At 33.3% G+C, this 20013-nt stretch overlaps 2 protein-coding genes and 2 non-coding genes across 6 annotated transcripts in view; 3 read left to right on the plus strand and 1 right to left on the minus strand.

Moving 5' to 3' along the window:
- Nucleotides 1-1531, plus strand: part of LOC107004503 (mitogen-activated protein kinase 15) — a 9347-nt gene extending 7816 nt beyond the window's left edge. For 2 of the 3 annotated variants that reach the window (XM_015202715.2, XM_015202722.2), the window contains exon 10: nucleotides 663-1531. In XM_015202715.2, the coding sequence (XP_015058201.1) occupies nucleotides 663-955 (293 nt within the window). In that variant the 3' untranslated portion in view covers nucleotides 956-1531. The remainder of the gene's footprint in view (nucleotides 1-662) is intronic. The other variant, XM_027914561.1, reaches the window with a different exon arrangement.
- A 755-nt stretch (nucleotides 1532-2286) lies between these two features.
- LOC114075788 lies at nucleotides 2287-2392 on the plus strand. Its single transcript, XR_003576176.1, has one exon. It is a non-coding gene; the product is annotated as a small nucleolar RNA Z279/snoR105/snoR108 (small nucleolar RNA).
- Nucleotides 2393-4460: 2068 nt separating this feature from the next.
- LOC114075789 lies at nucleotides 4461-4566 on the plus strand. Its single transcript, XR_003576177.1, has one exon. It is a non-coding gene; the product is annotated as a small nucleolar RNA Z279/snoR105/snoR108 (small nucleolar RNA).
- A 918-nt stretch (nucleotides 4567-5484) lies between these two features.
- On the minus strand, nucleotides 5485-14764 carry LOC107007886 (BTB/POZ and MATH domain-containing protein 2). The gene is made up of 4 exons (XM_015206719.2): nucleotides 14019-14764; nucleotides 11149-11497; nucleotides 6485-6761; nucleotides 5485-6102 (listed from the first exon to the last, which is right to left on the minus strand). The coding sequence occupies exons 1-4, from the start codon at nucleotides 14435-14437 to the stop codon at nucleotides 5924-5926; spliced, it is 1224 nt and encodes a 407-aa protein (XP_015062205.1). The 5' UTR covers nucleotides 14438-14764; the 3' UTR covers nucleotides 5485-5923.
- Nucleotides 14765-20013: the final 5249 nt, after the last annotated feature.

Genomic DNA, 20013 nt, shown 5'->3' on the forward strand with positions numbered 1-20013 from the left:
TCTTATATCATGATTAATAGAATACAGTCGTTAAAAAAGAAAAAATGCCTCTTATATATAAGGAGTCCATGATTTTAACAGGTCTCCCATCGCACTTCTCAAAACTTCTGTTATTGAGGCATTCTTTCTTTTTTAAAGACCGGGTACTCTTTTTTTTTTTTGTTTCTTTATATTATTTTTTATCAGTAAAAAAAGGAATTTTACTAAAAGGATCAGCACTAAGTTGGTGATGTTTATGACTTTATGGACATCTAGAAAGCAAAAGTATAAACTAATAGAGTATACAGTTTACAAAGCTCAAATATACTTGCATATTGTACACCCTATAAGGTACTGTTACTGTCTAAGTGAACCCGTCTCCGTGTATTTTCCCCTGTATCAGTGCACCACTCTTTTTGTAGCTCATTCTGAATTAACTCTTTGAAGTGTCACTAAGGATGAAATCAGTAGCAATGGTGAGAAATTCTATGTCAAGTCCTGTTCTTCTCTAGCTCATTATTATCGTTATTATGATTATTAATGAAAAACAGGTGTAGATAGAACTGATACATGATGGCTTTGTGTGCTCACACCCTACGGAGAGATACATTGCTTAAGCGATAATAGGCTGCTTTAGAACTTAGTGCCTTTGCTATGTTATTAAGCGGAGAATTTTTCAACAGGTGGTGCTGCAAGACCTGGGAGGGTGGTCAGCTCAGTGTTGCGGTACAACAACTGTGGAGCAGCAGCGACAGCAGCAGAAGTCATTGAACAGCGAAGAATTGCAAGAAACCCTGGCGGTCCAACTCAATATCCCATTTCCAATACTTCATACCCTAGAAGACATCCCAGCTGTAAAAATGAAAGGGGTGAAGATAGTACTGAAGTTTCAAACGGGGTGCAGCCTAAACCTGAACAGTACATAGCAAGAAAAGTAGCTGCAGCACCAGGTGGACCTGGTAATCAATGGTATTAATTTTGGAATCTCTGATCAGCCATGTTACACTAAGCTTTCCATTCTCCTAAGGATGGTTCTCATAGAACACACCATATGCAAGCTAATTTGACTGTCAACCGTAATTTTCTCACACAATGCCAAGTTCAGGATTGCTTGGTTATTGACACGGGCACATGAACTTGAAGAATCCCAGTGTGATTTTGGTTGGTTTTGTTCAGACATCTATGTACAACTCGTTACTTATATTTGTCCTGTGAAGTTTAAAAGGTTCGGCATGGATTCTCCTCCATGGGCAACTCTTGTTCTGTGATCTGGATAGAAATGGAAGCAAGTGCGATAAAGATGGATGTTGGTAGCTGATGACATGAATTACTACTGATATCAGTTCAACCCTACATGTTTGTTCTTTTCCCCTCTCCCTTCATTCTTTGCAGAAAAACTGTAGAGGCTTTATACTTTTGTTAATGACTCAGACATTGATGATCTTAACGTGTAACCTATGACATTCTTTATTAAATAAGGACCTCAATGTTTCTGATGTTCCTGCACTCTGTAAAGCAGAAGAGGGACATGAAACTTTTGCTTGACGCCTAACTGATTCTGCTACCTATCTCTGGAACATGGCTTTTTTTGTGGATCCATCTTTTTGAGCCATTGTTTAGTTGAATCAATATAACACCAGATATGTTGTAATATGTGTTGCTCTTTTTTAGTCAACTAAAACTTCTGAATTTATATAGGATGGGCAGATTCGAACAAGTGTAAGTGAAATTAGGACTAAAATAAGAGTAGAACACAATAAATGCTTGTAAAGTAGCAGCAGCAGCAGTAACAACACAGTAGTCTGTAATGAATATCAGATCCTTAAAGCATAACATACAGAACCATTTGGAATATCGAACTTCAGATATACAACTCCATCCTTCTCTTGGCTTCCTTTTGCTTATGATCATCAGTATTATACTCTATCGTGGTCTTCTTCTTCTTCATCGCCATTCATTAAGAATCAAGTTGTCGTTTAATTTACCTTTCTTGTGTCCATTATCATCTTCAATATTTACAGTTTTTGTTAGTAAGATTCATATGTATCTACACACATTTTCAATCTTCAGTGAAATAATGGCCAAAGTCATACCAGACATTCACAGAGAATTACATCAATTTTAGCAAGGAGAGGCTACCAAATGCTGAACCAACATCCATCTAATATTTTATCCAGAAAAAAAACTAGCCTTTGGAAGTAAATATCCCACACTGGATAATGAATAGAGTTGTGGGGTTGTTGGCTTTGAATAAATAATGTAAACCGTGGGCTCTAAAAAATTATGATCCTTCAGGCAAGTTTTAATGGGATGTGATGAGTGGTCAATACTCGCAATAAAAATGCGAGAAGAGCGTTCCAGCTCAGCCTGGTTACGACAATTTGGGCGCTCTCATTGTTACCAATCTGATCCCTATGCTTGAAATTCCCCTTCCCCTCCCCCACCCCCAAACCCAAATAAAAAACTAAATCTTCCCTCCCAAACTTTTTTTTTTAGTTTGAAGTATTTGTTTTGTATTCTTATTTTTTCTTTATTTTGTTTTCTTTTCATTATAATTTTTTTTTAGTATTTCATTTTTATTTGTCATTTTCTAAAATAGATTTTTATTATGAAAATTTATTTTAGAAATAAGTAAAAGTAAAATTTCAAATTATTTTATTAAGACATGTTTAAATGGAAATAATATATGATAAAATACCTTGTCAATAACTTTTTTTTAATGAATATATCAAATCAGATTATAACAAGTAAAAGTGAACAGAGTAAATATCATTTTAAGCTCACCTCTCTTATATACACCGTAATTCTAGGCATATTACAAGCCCTACTCTTTTCCTATGAATCAAGTGTGCTAAATTACACATCAATAGCCCTCTACTTACTCATTCCACTAAGGGCTCGTTTGATGTGAAGGATTAAACGTAATTGTGATGGAATTAAAAAAAAATTATATTGTTTGGTTGTCATGTTTGGGATAACTTATCCCACTATTTATATTATAGTAATGGGATAAGTTATTTCATATAAACATGGTCGGATATGATTGGATAAATTAAGCTAGAATAGCTAATTAAGATAACTTGTTTTCAACCAAGCCACCCTAAATTCATAAAAGCTCATAAAATCATTTTCTTCTTTCTACTAATATTAATAAAACAGGGATAGTTGCATTGCAAACTTAATAAGTGTTTGTAATGTACAAGTAGTTAATCCAACAATTCCCTAAAAACACTAGTATCAAACTTTTAAGAAATTCAAAGTAATAAAATTAGAAAAGAATGGAAAAAGGTAACTTATAGGGTAGGATGATGAAATGGATAGGAAAATTAGTAATTAAGTCATAATACGAACATAATTATTCAAAATAACAATACTTTAAATTATTTAATAATATTTTAGAAAATAATGTGTATTCAAATTTTATTATTTAAAATTAATTTTATTTATGAAACAAGTCCTATATTGGACAAAATTCTAAATCAATAGGAAAAAAAACAATACCCATTAACCTTCCTTCACTTTTCACGTTTTTACCCCACCTTTCACATTTTCAGATTATTTCTCTTCAAGGTGCTCACAAATTGTTCATTAAAATATATATTTTAATTCAAGAAATTTTCTTGATTGTTAAACGAAATCTTTTTATTAATTCAAGAGACTTCTCGATTGTCAAGGTACTTTCCATTATTTCAAATTTTGCTTATGGGGTTACTAATGCACAAGTAAATACGGATTCAGATCCGATTTTGATGAAAATAATCGAAGAAGAGAACATAGCAGGAGAAGGAGAAGGAGGTTGTAAAATTGTATTCATACCAGAATTATATTCATATTAATTATTATTTGTCGATTGTTTTTATTTTACTCATCATTTGCATTTTTATTTTAAATCATTATATTTCTTTTTTAGTTTGTAGACATTCAAATAGGTAAATATTGTATCTGTACATGATTTATAGAATTGTGACGAATACATTATAAGAAGGGAAACAGAAACTTATTGGTATTCATTTTTTTCGTTTGAAATATAAAATCATACTAATATTTGAAATACAATTTAGTAAGAGATATTTTGTATTTTATTTGGCTAAAGCAATATAACTTTTATGAATACATAATATATAAAATTACTACGAATACATCGCAAGAAGAGGAATACAAAATTATTGATATTCATTTTGCGTTTGATATACAAAATGATATTGAAACACGACCTGATATTTAAAATAAAAACTGAGCCAAAAAATACTTTATGCAAATTTAAAGTGCAATAATAATATAACAAAACTGGATATTGAAATATAAATACAATTCATTTTGAATACAACTTATTCTATGTATTGTGTATTCATCGCAATTGTATTTTTCTATGGAACTAAATATCCCACACTGGATGATGAAGAGAGTTGTGGGGTTGGTGGCTTAATAAATAATGTACGCTGTGGGCTTTAGAAATCATGATCCTTCAGGCATGTTTTAATGGGATGTGATGAGTGGTCATAACTCGCAATAAAAATGCGAGAAGAGCGTTCCAGCCCAGCCTGGTTACGACAATTTGGGCGCTCTCATTTTTACCAATCTGATCCTTGTGCTTGAATTCCCCCCCCCCTACCCCACCTCCCCTACTCCCATACATCCCTCCCAAACTCTATTTTTTGTTTCAAGTATTTGTTTTGTATTCTTTTTTTTTTCTTTCCATTATAATCTTCTTCAATATTATTGCATTGCTTGTGACCTTCGTTCACTTTTACTTGTCATTTTTCAAAATAAATTTTTAATATATTAAGAAAAGACATTAACTTCAAGTATTTAATGTTAGAGAGTAAAATATGAAAAAAATTTATTGTCTTTTGTTGATATGTCAAAATGATGGGTAAAAAATGAAATCTATTTTAGAAATAAGTGACAAGTAAAATTGAACGGAAGGAGTATTTTTCAAATCTTTTCATCGAGGCATCATTTAATAGGAAATAGTATATGGTAAAGTACATTATCAATAATTAAAATGTGACAAATAAAAATGAACGGAGGGAACCTTTTTTTTCCCCCTATAAATCAAGTGTGCTTAATTCCACATCAATAGCCCTCTACTACTTATTCCACTAAATTCATAAAGTTCATTGAATCATTTTCTTCTGTCTATTAATTAATACTAATAAACAGGGATAGTTGCATTGCAAACTTATTAAGTGTTTGTGATGTACAAGTAGTCACTCCCACAATTCCATTTAAAAAAACTAGTTTTAACTTTTAAGAAACTCAAAAGTAATAAAATTAGAAAAGAAAGGTAGTTCATATATGACAGGCTGATGAAATGGATAAAATTTATGGTCCTTGGTTCGATTCAATCCATTTTAAATGATTCAATCATTTGAAAATAAATTAAATATAGAAGTACCCACCAGCTAGAAACCTCTAAAAAAAAATAATGTGTATTTGGTATGAAAAAAAATTATGTTTTCATTCATTTTCAGACTCATTTGTGGTCTGCCTGTTTGCCATGGGTTTGTGAACAAAATGTAAACCATAAACCATATCATCAAATTCAATCATACATGAAAACCAGGACATGACACGAAAAGTCGAAGCAGTCAGCCGAATAGGCTTTAACTTGACAAGATTAAAATCTTCAGTATAAAAAGGGAAAGAAAGAAAGAAATCACACTATAGCAGAATCAACAGGTGTTTGGACCAACCAAGCACCACTGTTGAGATACAGTCCTAAAAAGAGAATTGGTTGAGCACCTACTACATCACATATTGTAGGCACATCCTCATCCACCCTCTAAGGTTAAAGATCATTTACTCAGAAACAGAACAATATGAGAGACCGACAATCCGATAGCATTTCTGGACTATATGCACCTTATAATCAATTTACTTTACCAATTGGGGCTGCTAAGGAATGATAGCAACTTCATTATAAATTCTACGTGGCTTGCGCTCAATATATCCTTTGCTTCACTCTTCTTCCATTCACGTCAGTGCCATCCAGAATGTGCCCACCATGTACATAAGAAATGATTGCATGTTCATTCATCCCAGCAACATACTTCAGCAATTCCGTGATGACAGAAGGACAACTCTCCTTCAAGTGATCAAATCCCTCAGATTGCATCACAGCTGATTAAAAAAAAAAAAGAAACAGATTCAATGGCCACATTGAGTTCATCTGGTTGCATTAAAGCTTAAACAAATTGAGAACCAGTCAGACTATTTAACAGGAAATAAAATTGAAGTGCAAACAGATGATACAGCCAGTTGCAGAAAAAATGAAAAACGCCAATGCTGCAACCTAAAATAGGACTACACTTAGAAGTTTAAGAGATACTATCAAGCATAAGTTCACCGATAGATGAGTACAATCTCCAGTAGAGGAAAAATTTGGGAATGCTTTGCTTGGTGGCTTAGTTGACAAAAGACTTCTGACTGTGAATAAATGGTGGCTCAATAATATAACTGATGAAAGAAAAGTTCTCCAATTAATAGGCGTCCAGTACTTTACCTTTCAAATTTTCAGGCAATGCGATGAACTTAAGACACACAGATTTCAGTTGGACACAGTGATGCTGATCTGCCAAGGCTAAAGTTGTAGCAACAGTGTTAATTGTAACATCCTCACAAAGTTTAGCCTCACAAAGTGCTCTCAATCTCTCAAGACCATACTGGTCAGCTGCAGCAAGCAGATGCTGAGCCATTAAAGCAACTGCCCATTTTGTATCAAGACCCACAAGCTCTTGTAAATCAGGGAGGGAATCCCAATAGATGAAGTGGAGCAATGCCTGAAAAGAGGGGAAAAAAACAAAAAGATAAGTTCTATCAGATGCCAAGATGCTTTTCAAAATTAAAAATCACAGATGCCAAGTTCATATGTTCAAACTTGGGAAATATCAAGTGTAATAGTGTGAGAGCTATTTGATGACATAATCAGCAGAGAGATCTGAATGCTAGTAAAATGAGGAAACAGTACAAAGTAAAGCATAGCATAGCATGAAAAGAGAGAAGTAATAAGCCTGATGGACTCTCTAGAGGAAAAATAATAGGAAGATAGAAATCATATGCAGGCCAACATAGAAATCTCTAGGAAATATAACAAGAGAAACAACTTTAGAGTCGAACCCCTCGACCCCCCCCCCCAAAAAAAAAAAAAAATAGTCTCAAATGATATTAATCCTAAAAAGTAATATGACATACTTTCCTTTTTAGTCCGTCCTAGAAAGAACGACACATTTCTATATTAAGTAACAAGTTAACTAAAAGTGTGTATTTTACCCTTAATGAAATGATCTACAACCACAACTTTTTTGTCACATTTTGGATCACAAGTTTTAAAAGTCTTTCTTTCTTCCTTAAAATGTGTGCCGATCAAACTATCTCTCATAAAGTGGGACAAAGGGAGTAATATTTTTTGGTCAGTGAGCAATGAAGAGAGCTCAAGCCACTCGAGCGCAGGTCTCTTAATAGGTATGCTCAAAATTGAGTTTGAGAACCCCATATAATAAAAATAACATGACCCCACCAGCACTGGCAATTTATGGTTCAAACCTTTCTGCTTCTAAGATGAAACTTCTCTCTCCAGAGGCGGGCTCTAAAGCCTTGAGAAAAAGCTAGTGCCTTACACCCACAAAACTGAAGGGGACCATTTCTTACAGCAATAACAGATTGTAGGTTTTCTTTACAACTTCTCATATAAGAGGAAAGAATTAATAGAAGTTTGACATATATCATTCTAGAGTACCGTCTCAAGAAAGATCATATGCATTGGCTATATTATCAACTGAAAAAGAATTATAAGAAGAAATCGATTATAGAAAGGTTATTGATAATTTTGCATCTTAAAGAGCTAGAAGAGTAAACTGTTCTAGAAAAAGTTCCAAGGCCTCCATTCAATTCTGGCTGTAGGCCACTAGTGTGTTTGAGCTGCCCCCGTCTCTCTCAAACACACATTGTTCCGCTATTTACTGGTTTCAGGGGGCTGGGTCACTACCTGCTTTACATGTGATTTCGTAAGAACAGAAAAAAAAATATACAAGAGTCAAAGTGTCAAACTACAGTTCTTTCAGCCTAATGAAGCTGTAACATTAGTAGTGGTGTCTAGGGCTCGCCTCATGCACATTTAAGAAGTCTTGAAGTGCAATAAAACCAGGTTGAGTGCTTCGCCTCACTTAATTGGCAATTTGGTATAATCTCTAAGCAGTGTTGTCAAAGGCTCATTTAAGGTGGCAGGCTTAAGCTTGAAGCTCCTGGGGGTGCTTTGCCTTGCTTAAGTTGCGCTTCAGTGTAGGCAAGACACTGCCCATGAGTTCTATCTTTAATCTAGCAGTACTAAACAACAAAATATAATTGGCAAATAAGTATATTAGTTAGCCGTAAGAGAAAATATTACGAGGTTTTTATATTTTTCTTGAATGACATATTTTTACTTCGCTTTTCCCTTATCGCACCTTTGTTAACTAAAGCCCAGTTCAATTGCACTAGGGGGCCAATTTACCTGGACCACTCTTTAGAGCTTTTAGCCTTTGACAACACCAGCATTAAGGTCAGAAGGCACATAATGGCAGCACTAGATAATAGATGTAGTTGGCAAATTGATATGTTAATTGTTGAGAAACTAAATATGAACGAATATTAGTGATTAAGAGTGAAGTCCAAATTTTAGTATTAAAAAACTGGCTCAAAAATACAAGATTACAACATCTCACCTAAATCAGAAATTTAAACTGTTCCTAACTTGGATGATTTTACTTCATTGATTTCGCTTAATTAAACGGATTTCAATTCTTTAGTCCTAATAGTTATTGTTGTGCTTGTATTTCCTTTTCCTTGCATTAGATGTATTTGTAATTACTTCTTTTAAATTTGTTTAAAGGCCATATTTTTAAGTTTGCTTTGCATTTAAACCCGCAGAAGTTAGCGCTTCTTGTGCTTTCTGTTTCCGACTACTTATGGGTAACAATATAATAGTGTACTAGTTTCAGAAAAATCAACCGGATACGCATTACGTAAACCTGGTTGATCATAAACAAGACTATAACGTCTATAAGCTTAATAGTCTTGTTAAATCTGATTGAACATAAACAAAACTATAATGCTATAAAACTCCTCATAGTCTTATTAAATCCGATTGAACATAAACAGGACTATAGTGTCTATAAGACCACTAATAGCAGTAGGATTCCAACTTATCTTAGTAAACAAGACTATAAGGGGTCGTTCGGTAGAATGTATAAGAATAATGCTAAATAGAGTGTATTAGTAATGCTTGCATTAGCAATGCATGTATTAGTTATGCTTTCATTAGTTATACATAGATTATTTTTATGCATTGTTTGATTTAATGCATTATAAAATAGCATGCATTGCATAAAAAAAATTAATTTACAAAGATACCCTCCACTATTATGGTAGAGATGTAAAAAGGGTTTTGAGGGGCAATTGGGCCTTCAATCATGCTATGCATGCATTAAAACCATTGCATCGCTAATACCTAGAAATCCATGGTATTAGCAATACACAACTTTATACACAATAGAGTGTATAACTAATGGTTGGAAATGAGTACCAAACAAGGTACTAGTAATACACAAGGCTAATGCATGCATTATTTTTCCTAATACACTCTACCAAATGATCCATAAGACTACTAATAGTCGTAGAATTCCAACTTATTTCCTCCCCTAAACCTACGTACAATATGACTTCTAGTTAGCCTGATAGGCTGATACAACATCATCACTTTGTCCTTTGACTTGTGCAACTTCCCAAACAATATCAAGAGTTATGATGGTACAATCCTCCTTGAGGGGCCTTGCTAAAGTTAACTGCAAGGGTACAAAAACCTTCACCAGGTACTTCTTAAGGAGTAGACTGGTTCAGATCCAACATCCAATAACTATTATAACCTCAGAATGGTGGAAGCTAATACCATCCTGTGTATGGTGGTCAGTCTGGAAAGAAACAAATGGAAGATGTTTTGAAGATATATCCAATTCCATCCACAAAGTTAAATGAAACTGTATAGCATCTCTACTTTTTTGGTATAAACAGCTCTGTATAGATGATATAGATCAGATTATAGATTCGATAGGAAATCTGTAATTATCCCTTTTTTGACGTGGCCAGCATACCCTTAATGCTGAAGAATTCAACCTTACCAGCTTTTTTTAAAAAAAAAACTATTATGGCCTCAGAACAAGGCATGGCAAAGACCATATACCCATTGTTGATAGCTTTTTCCATTGGGAATAGCAGTATACAAACGACTTAAATGCCTTGTAGATATATTTTTCTGATGCCTAACTATTGTTAAGACAAAATCCAAATTTGAGCACCAATATTATTCCCTCCATCCCATTTAATGTGAAGGTACTCCCTCAGTTCCAATCTATGTGACAGTTTGAATCAGCACAGAATTGATGAAAGAAATGAAGTCTTTGAAACTTGTGGTCTTAGACATGAGCATTTGTGTGGTACTAGAAGTTTCTCATCAAGTGTAAAATGGAAAGTTTTAAGTTAATTGTTTTCACATTCAGAAGTGATTTTAGAACGGACTATAAAGAATAATGTCACTTAAACTGGAACAAAGAGTTCAAGACAGGAAAAAGACATCCGAAACTTGAGGTCTAAAACATAACTGGAAACGTTTCATGGACAAAGGGTAAAATGTAAAGGTAAAAATTAAAAGTTTATAATATAGAAAAGTGTCTTCTATTTCAGGTAGACAAAATGGAAGCGTCACACAAAATGTAATAGCAGGAGCAGCATACAACACAAATCAAATGCTAATACATAGTTTCACTCAGGTAGGAGATCAAAAGGTTGTGAAAATGCAATCTCCAAAGATTCTGCTGACAAAAAATATAACCCTACATATTGTAGTTAGAAACAAACATCACTCAGGAAGGGAAGGGAAAACAATCAAGTACATGTATTTGTGAATCTATCAGCACAAAAGACGATTGTAAACCCAAAGAAAAGGAAAAAAAAAACCATTATAGCTATTAGTTGTACGGCCATGACATGTGTATTTACCAGCATTTTCTCGTTTTTAGATTTGAACACACAACACTTGGAATAACATAGAGCAACAATGGGCATAATACTCCCTTCATAAAGAAGAATACAACAGAAGGGTCAACAGACATGCGAAAGAAAGAGAAGATCTCAAACCTTGAATACTGGAGCCTGTATTTCTTCGACTCTAATACTTTGTATGTTCTCTTCCTTCAATGGACCAAAGAGCTGTGCCCGAAGAACAGGGGAGCGGGCAGCAAGAACCAACTTGTGTGCAGCAAAGACTTCACCTTCAACTTCAAACTTTATATCGGCTCCCTCTCCACTCTCTAGGAGCTGCCCAAAATGAAGCCCAATGTCTGACGGTGGCACAGGCAGGGAGAAAGTCTTTGGTGTTTCATTGTATGATCTGACAACACCAACAGTACATTGGATCAAGAGACAATCATCTTTAAGATAGTCTGATGTTTCTAGTAATGTTCTCCTGAAAAAGCGTTTATAGCCCCTGCAAAGGCAACCGTGAAACTGGAAAAGGTTAACATGTACACTGGTGGAAAAGGAAATAGAAGAGTACATGTACTATAAATCTAAAATCCCCCCAAAAGAGATTACCTAAAATGACAGTGAGCTAATAAAAGAAGTTCCCTAAATACATCTCTCACATTACTTTCAGTATTGTGTAGCAAATGTGTTATTTTATATCACAACCATCACCAGTCAAAAAAAACTCCGCCCCAGAAACCAATAGTTGGTTTTCTCACTTCCCCTCTTTGTAACTCGATCCCAATCATGGTCGAAGCATAGGACTTCTCCACCACCACCCAGTCACTCGTCACAAAGAAGCAAATGCCAAGCACTATCCCTCAAACATGTCTTAAGACCTCAATGAACTCATGTGGATGGGCATCCCTCAACCAAGGAAAACCTTTCAATGAATAGTAATACAAACAGAATGCATAACCCTATGAGTGACACCAGTGTTTTGGATGGCGAGATGCGACAAAAAGCGACGAGGGCCTGCCTTGCCACGCGGCGAGGCGCTCGCCTTTTTTAATCGAGGCACCAATTAATACCAAAAATTAAAAATATTTAATTGCATATATAAATATCCATTGAATTCACTATTGTACAAGTTGCAACAAATACTATATTAATTACTATAGAAGAATTAATTTTTTTTAAAAAAATAATGGACAGCACAGTGAAAGCAGAGTAGCATTCAGCAGCATTTTACAGTGAACAAAGAAAACAGAGGAGCAGTGAAGAAAACAGAGGAAAAAAAAGTAGTGAAGGCAGCAAACAGTGAAGAGTGAAGGCAGCAAGCAGTGAAGAGTGAAGACAGCAAGCAGTTCAGAACTTCAGATTTCAGAATTTAAGATTCACTTCACAAGAAATTGAACAGAAGAAAAGAAGAAAATAAGAGAAGAAGAGGACTGAAGAGAAGAAACGAAGAAAAGAAGAGAAGAAGAAAGAAAAGGGGCCATACCTTTCGCGCGAGTCGACTGAAGGAGAAGAAGAGATCGCGAGGTTGAGGAGAAGAAACGCGAGTCACGACTGACTGGAAATATGGAAAAAACCCTAATTTTGACTAATATTATTAAGTCAAGACCTTTTTAAAAAATTTAAAACAAAAAGCGCCGCCATTCAGGTCGACATTACGTTGCCTCACGTCGCCTAATTGATCTCGCCACGCCTCACTGAGAAATGGCGTTACATGGTTGCCTCGCTTCGCCATAGCGCCTTTGGCGAATGGCGAGCGCCATTAAGAACACTGAGTGACACTCATTTTACTTTTTTTATAAGAGGCCAAAAACACATTAAGGGTGACTAGAGGACAATATGATTTTGAGGTTCGTCCTAATATTGCAGCAACAGACGCTAGGAGGTCCATTTTCTGGGAGCTGTATGAGAAGGTGGCCTTAATTATGGATATACCCGAGGCAGCATGTTTCACTGGAAAAGGTAAGTATCTTTGGAAGGAAGAGAAAGAGCAAAAATATATACTGCATAGATTTTGAATTGAGTTGCTTATACTTCATTTTAATTGACTATCAAAAACCCGAAAAATTGAGTTGCTTATTTTCCACTTTAATGCACCCAACAATGTTTGAATTTGTAATGATAACCATGAATATCACTCTCAATCAGTTTCTAAGCACCAAAAAATGGAAACCATTATACAAATTAAGGAGTCATTGTTTTTCCTCTAAATATTTCAAATTATATACAAAATGGGGCTAAATAGGGTAAGATCTTAAAACATGGGCTCATTTTGGTTATAGGAAGCTTGGACAGAGTGAGGGTAAAATCTCAAAAAAAAAAAAAGGACAGCTTAAATAAAGAACTAAAGTCATTGCATGTTAAATCAAGAAGTAGACTAACTTAATTATAATCGAAGAAATTTCATTAATATCGCACTAAATATGACTTCATCACGCGACTCCAGATTAGACGGCCCTAAAGTGGGCACCAGAAATCAGCTGGGAAACCTAAAAAGACATCGCACAAAGTTCATCTTTGTGTGCCAGAGTAAGGTGTATCTCTTAACTCCAAAAAATTCATCCAACTACAAAAACAAAATAGAAAGCCCCCTTATGATTCTCCAATGTTATAAAATTCAAATCTTCCATATTTTACAAACCACTTATCCTCAACATTCAACTTCAACTTATGCACCTTAGCACTCAATTCACATAATTTAAAAATGTAAACATACCAACACAGCTCATGATGTAATCCACTAGAATACAAAAATAGGATCCAGATCAAACAACTTGAGGGCCAGACACAATACATATTAATGAATAACTCAACTATGCCTGAAAATCTCAAGTACTTGGGGCTTGAGCATCCTCTATATCCATTCTATTTTCATGGACCCACTTTGTTCCAGCACTAACGAATCATCATTTAAAATACAACTTACTCCCCGAAACATGAATCTACTGTAACTATATACCAAAGCAATATAAACAAATACAAAAAATCAACTTAACTACATGATACAAATGTGCAAAACAAATTACCACATGCTACCCCGGTATTTGAGTGTGTATGGACCCGTCTCCAGCACCCTACCAAAGTGGGTATGAACCTTATGCCTCTCATTACCGCTCTGATCCATAAGAGACAGCTCAAACAAAGCTCTAACATCGGTAGCATCACTAGCAAGGGCGATGAAAAGAGAAACATAGGTACCATTATCCTCTGAGCTTTTTCCATCGGGATAAAAGTAAACAGCCCAAGAATGACCACCCACCGTAAAAATCTCGGAAGTTACATATTTCCCAATTCCCATACCTTTAGATAAGGCGTAACCATCAACCTTAAATTCATGGGACCCATTAATCGTATCGATCCGAGAGGTCGATGTGGTTGTTGTGGGTTGAGAAGATGATGAATTTAGGGGTTTTGAAGGTTCCGATGGAACCCTGAAGGTACCCATATGATGAAAGATTGGATTTTTTTTGTAGAATTGAAAGAAAAGAAGATCCTTTAAGCTAATGGGTCGGCAAAAGAATGGGTGGAATTGAGGAAAAAGATTGAATCTAATCGGTGAAAATTGATGGAATTGAAGAAACGGATCGACCCTTTGGCTTAATGGGTCGGTAAAAATGGGTGGAATTGGAGAAAAAATGGAGAAGAAGAGGTTTACGAAGATGGAGGATTAGGGTTTTGTCGATATGGGAAAGATGGGAAACGGTGTGAGGTGAGGTGAGGTGAGGTGAGGTGATCAGAAAAGTATTCAGACAGAACCATTTTCAACAATTTATGCATAATATTTATAACCAAAAAACTACTTCTAACATGTCTTACAATTATTTATTTTTTTATAAAAAATAATAATTTATTAATTGATATGATAATAAAATAATACTATGGATTACTCCATGTTCAGTGTTCACACAATGAAGAAACAGTTTTTCGTTAAGAAAAGTGTTGTGGTGAGACGTTTTCACTCTTAATAAGAAATTTTGAGTTTGAATTATGAATATGGAGAAAATTTTATTTGAAAATAGCATCTTCGAACAAATCTTACAGTATGCGATTCAAAATTAAACAAAGTTTCAATCTGGCCAACAGACACGAAATGGAAAAAATCAAAAAAAGAAATATTATTTAACAAACATAACACGACAATGAACTTCTCAAGTTGATATTTTCTTGTCTTTTGTGAATTCGTAGGTCGACGTGATAAATTACTTATTCCATTTTATTTGGAAAGAGATCAGTTTGTTTAAAGGAGATAAAATAAGGTCAACATTTTTGTTATATACAATTGATCATTATTTGCTTTTAACTCTACTAACTTGTGTTTATTATCTAAAATTATTGTAAAAATTTAAGGAATCCCATAGTGTATTTCAATAATTACACTCTATCCCGACAAATTTAGTATTTACTAAAAATCCCTTAAAATTGTTGTGCCGTGATACTTTAGACTCTAGTGATACATGGTAAATGATACATGGTAAGTTTAAACTGTTAAGAAAAAAATGGGGAAAAAACGGTACATTTAATCTTGTTAACTAAAACAGCTTAATTTACGGTAACAGATCATTAATCAGCATTAAATCAGCACGTAATTGGATATTAATTTCAAATTTTGAAAATCAAAGATTATATCATCTATTTTGAATACATTTTTTATGAACAATCTGTTAAATTTCGAACTGCAGTAATTTTATTGTTGTTACTGTGGATTTTTCAAGATGAATACATCAATTTTGATGAGACATTCCGAAATTTGGGTGAAAGAATTGCAGTATGAAAGTTACAAAATCGACGGAATCGTTGTTGGAGATTCAATTTCGTTTTCTAATCTCAAAGCAGCAATTGCAGCCGAGTTGGATATTGATGTATCAGTGCATTGACTAAACATTATAACATGTGATACATATCTAATACATGTATCAGTGCATCGACTAAACACTGTACACACTGATTCTATATGTATCATCAAGCACAGTTGATGACGCAGTTATTAAACTTAGTTAATGATACATTATAACAATTTTCAAAACCTCATGATACATAGAAAATATTATGACACACAACAAATTCATGTATCAATGCATCATCTAAAACACTATACACACTGATTCAAAATGTATCAGCAAGCACACTTGATGGCACATTTATTGAAATTAATCACTGATACATGATAAAAAATTTAAAAACCCTTGATACATAGGAAATCATATGATACACATCTAGTTCATGTGTCAAAGCATATGTATTATATGATACACATCTAGTTCATGTGTCAAAGCAAAATCAACTAGATCATTAAATATGAAATCATATATATTATAAAGGATGAACTACAAAAATAGAAAAAAAAATCAACAATTGATCTGTTGAAAGCAAAAAGAAACAAATGACCAAGAAATCCCCCTACACTTTTATCTTTGCTCTATACCAACTTCTGTATCTTTGTCTCACTGTCAACAATGGAAAATGATTTCATCAGCAAAAGAGGATCCCTGGAAACGATGATGTTGCAAGGAGCAATGAGGATACATCATCTATTTCACTTTTTCCTTATATATTTTGTAAATGTGAAAAGGGAGGAGATTTGGTAGTTCTTCGGAAAAAATTGTGAAGCGAAAATTTACTTGGTTCTTGAAAAAACTTATGGAGAGAGAATAAATCTGAAAATTAAAAAATGAAGGAAGTAAAAATTGAGGGAGTGAAAATAGGAAGAGGTTAAAGGGAGTGAAATAGGGAGGGATTAAGGGAGTGAAATTAGGAATAGAAACGTGTGCTTGAATGTGAAACTTAATGTATCTAGAACAGTGGAATTTACAAGGAAAAGAAGGGATTTTGGAGATATTTTAAAATAGTAGGGAATAAGAATTATAAAAAATAAAGGTGTGTATTTAAGTAATTTATCCAAAATTATTTGTGGCGAGAAATTATGATTGTCTATATAGTATATTAAATCACTAGCAGTTGTGTATTGTTGTAACATATGGTATTTATATATGATATACATCATATATTGATATGGTATAGTTTATTCCTTAAAAGAACTCTCATTAAGTCTTGATGTTGCTCGTATTAATAAATACCATTTACTAAAAGGATATCATAAATAATTGACAGTTTATTTCTCCAATAAAAACAAGAAACCCTCTATGATATCAATATGGTATATATCATATATTAATAGGGCATTATAGACAGATTCATTTGAACAATACTTAGCTTTTTGTAATGCTCTCATGGTATATAGATTACATACTGGCAAAATATCACAGAGGACAAATTCATTCCTTAAAAAAACACTACAATAAAAATGATCATTAGCGACATTTAATTCTTAATTGTTGTTAAATATGTATTTTTAGCGGCAATTGTCACTCTTTATATATATCCCTAAAGCATTTAGCGACATTGGTTCTAATGACACTTAACTAATGCCGGTAAAGACGTTAGCACTCTTTATTAGTATCAATATTTAATACCGCTAAAAATTATTTTTGTTATAGTGAAATACTCCCGAGTCTTCTATAATACCCACATAGTATATGTCATATACCACAAGGTAGCATAAATGATCGACTCATTCCTTTAAATATATCACAATTCAATCATCTATAACAACACATGGTATATATCATATACTAATGAGATATCATAGAGGAAAAAAGAGTTCAGTCCTTTATGATACATATATGATATATATCATATATTAAAGCCCGAACTCATAAACAAATCTCTAAGTTTGTTGGGTTTTTTTTCCTCAGGTACCTCAACTACGTCATTTTCCTATTAAATCATTGAACCATCCATAATTTGTTCCTTTTAAACATTGTTAGTTGATTTTGATCGGCTTTTCTATTGTAAATGTCTTCGATTGTGTTCGTGTTGTAAATGTTTTTTATTAAAGAATGAAGACAAACTGGTTAGTCTCATTTGGATTCTAATGTGTTCAAATGACCTGAAGTAAAACATAATTATTCTCGAACATCTTCACTATCAATTAGACTAATGAGTTTTGGAACAACATATGTATCCTCTATCAATACCCCTCCAAAATCTGATTCCACATCAGCCAACGTTGTTTGTTTAAAAGGAACAAATTATGGATGGTTCAATAATTCAATAGGAAAATGGCATAGTTGAGATACCAGGGGGAAAAACCCAACAAACTTAGGAATCTGTTTATGTATTTAACCTATATTAAAAGAGTATCATTAAAAACAAATTTATTTCTTCAAGAAAAATGTCGTTCAATCATCTATAAAATTCACATGTTATATATCATATATTAAAAAAACATCATAAAAGATTGATTAATTCCTTTAATAACATATTTTTCAATCATATAACATGATATTACATCACATATTTACAGTAACAAATTCAATCTTAAAAAGAAAAGATGCATCGAATGAGAGTTTTTGAAACTGGCAGACTCCTTAATATTTTATGTTATTTACAATATATATCATATATTAACAAGGTACAATAAAGGACTTGTTCACTCTTTCAAAAGAAAAAAACCTACAAATAAATCAAGTTTAAACTTAATTTTGATACTTTAATTTATATTTTTATCAAAAAATTACTTGTAAAAAAAAAAAAGATATAGTCACATTTAGAGTTTTCATTTTTAGTTTATTTTTAAAAAAATAAAAATATATCTTTCTATTAATTAAAATTTTGACAAATAAGCTAGCGACGCTTGTATTATTCTTCATTTTTTTTTTGGTATAGCTAAATTATTTAGTTTTACATATATATATATATATATATATATATTAGTTTTAAAATAATTAGCTAATATTTTTTCCTATAATATTTTAATCTTTGATGAATAAAAAAGATTTTTAAAAATACTTACTAAAAAAAAAACAAGAAGATAACTTAATACCAAATAGAGAAGTAGTCAATGTTATATAATTGTCGGCAACCAAGAAGATAGCTTAGTACTAAATAGGAAAGTCCTTTTGTGTTTGTCAACTTTCTTTTTAGTTATTTTTAATTATCTGTCTATTTTGACAAATCAATAAAATATATTTTTTTTAATCTATTATATTTTTAATTAATTACTTTGAAAAAAATAAAATTTTCTCAAAATCTTAAGTTTTTAATTCAGTCACTTCATAATTTATAGGGGTAAAATGATAAATTTATTATGTCAATTTTTTTTTTTTTAATAGATGTGTTAACTTAAATGTAACGACCTGTTTAGTCGTTTTGAGCAGCAGATTTTATTTCTGGAAAAACTGGCTGAGACGACGGATCCCACGACGGACCGTCATGGGCACGACGGACCGTCGAGGGGGTCTCGTTCCAAAACACTTAGAATTCTGAAAATTGGGTACTGAAATCGACTCTCTGAACTTCGCGACGAAATGGCAGGACGGACCGTCGCAGGCATGACGGACCATCACAGAACTTTTACTAAAATCAAGTCTCTGAGCTTTGTGACGGACCTGCAGGACGGACCGTCACAGTCGTGACGGACCGTCACAGGCCCCGTAAGCTCACTCGGGTCGGAATTCTGTTAAATTTTTAAAGGGGCGTTTTGGACTTTTCATGCTTATAATTATAAAGTTAATGGAATAATATTAATAATTCAATTACTTGGGGGTTAAAGGAGACAACCTTAAAATAAAAAGTGGGTTATTTTATTCATCTTTTATACTTAATTATATACTAATTAGGGTAAAAAGAAAGAGGATTTTGGAATAAGAAAAATAGAAAGTACAAGAGAGGGAGAACGAGTAGAGAGAGAGAGACGAACGAAGAGACAAGGATTTGGAGAAGTAGATTGCTTGATCACCATTCTTCGGTGGAGGTAGGTTATGGTTTATGCTATTCGTAGTAAACTCTTAATAGCGAATGATATGTGTTGGGTAGTATTATAAAATCTTCTATATGCTTAATTGTGTGGATGCATGATGTGCTTTTATATATATAATTGTGATGAAATTAGCATGATGAGGCTATTGAATCTTGAACCCTAATTTTACTTTGTTATTGATGATGCCTTGGTATAAAAGAAGG

The sequence above is a fragment of the Solanum pennellii genome, chromosome 1, assembly GCF_001406875.1.
Source record: "Solanum pennellii chromosome 1, SPENNV200".
Lineage (NCBI taxonomy): Eukaryota > Viridiplantae > Streptophyta > Magnoliopsida > Solanales > Solanaceae > Solanum > Solanum pennellii.

What these genes read in the sequence shown, in the direction of transcription:
- LOC107007886 (XM_015206719.2), bottom strand. Translation starts at nt 14,437, where the DNA reads ATGGGTACCTTCAGGGTTCCATCGGAACCTTCAAAACCCCTAAATTCA. An exon ending in TACAGGCTCCAGTATTCAAG is followed by an intron (nt 6,762 to 11,148) that starts GTTTGAGATCTT and finishes CCCTCTTTTCAG; the next exon opens with GCATTGCTCCACTTCATCTA. An exon ending in ATTGCCTGAAAATTTGAAAG is followed by an intron (nt 6,103 to 6,484) that starts GTAAAGTACTGG and finishes TTTTTTAATCAG; the next exon opens with CTGTGATGCAATCTGAGGGA.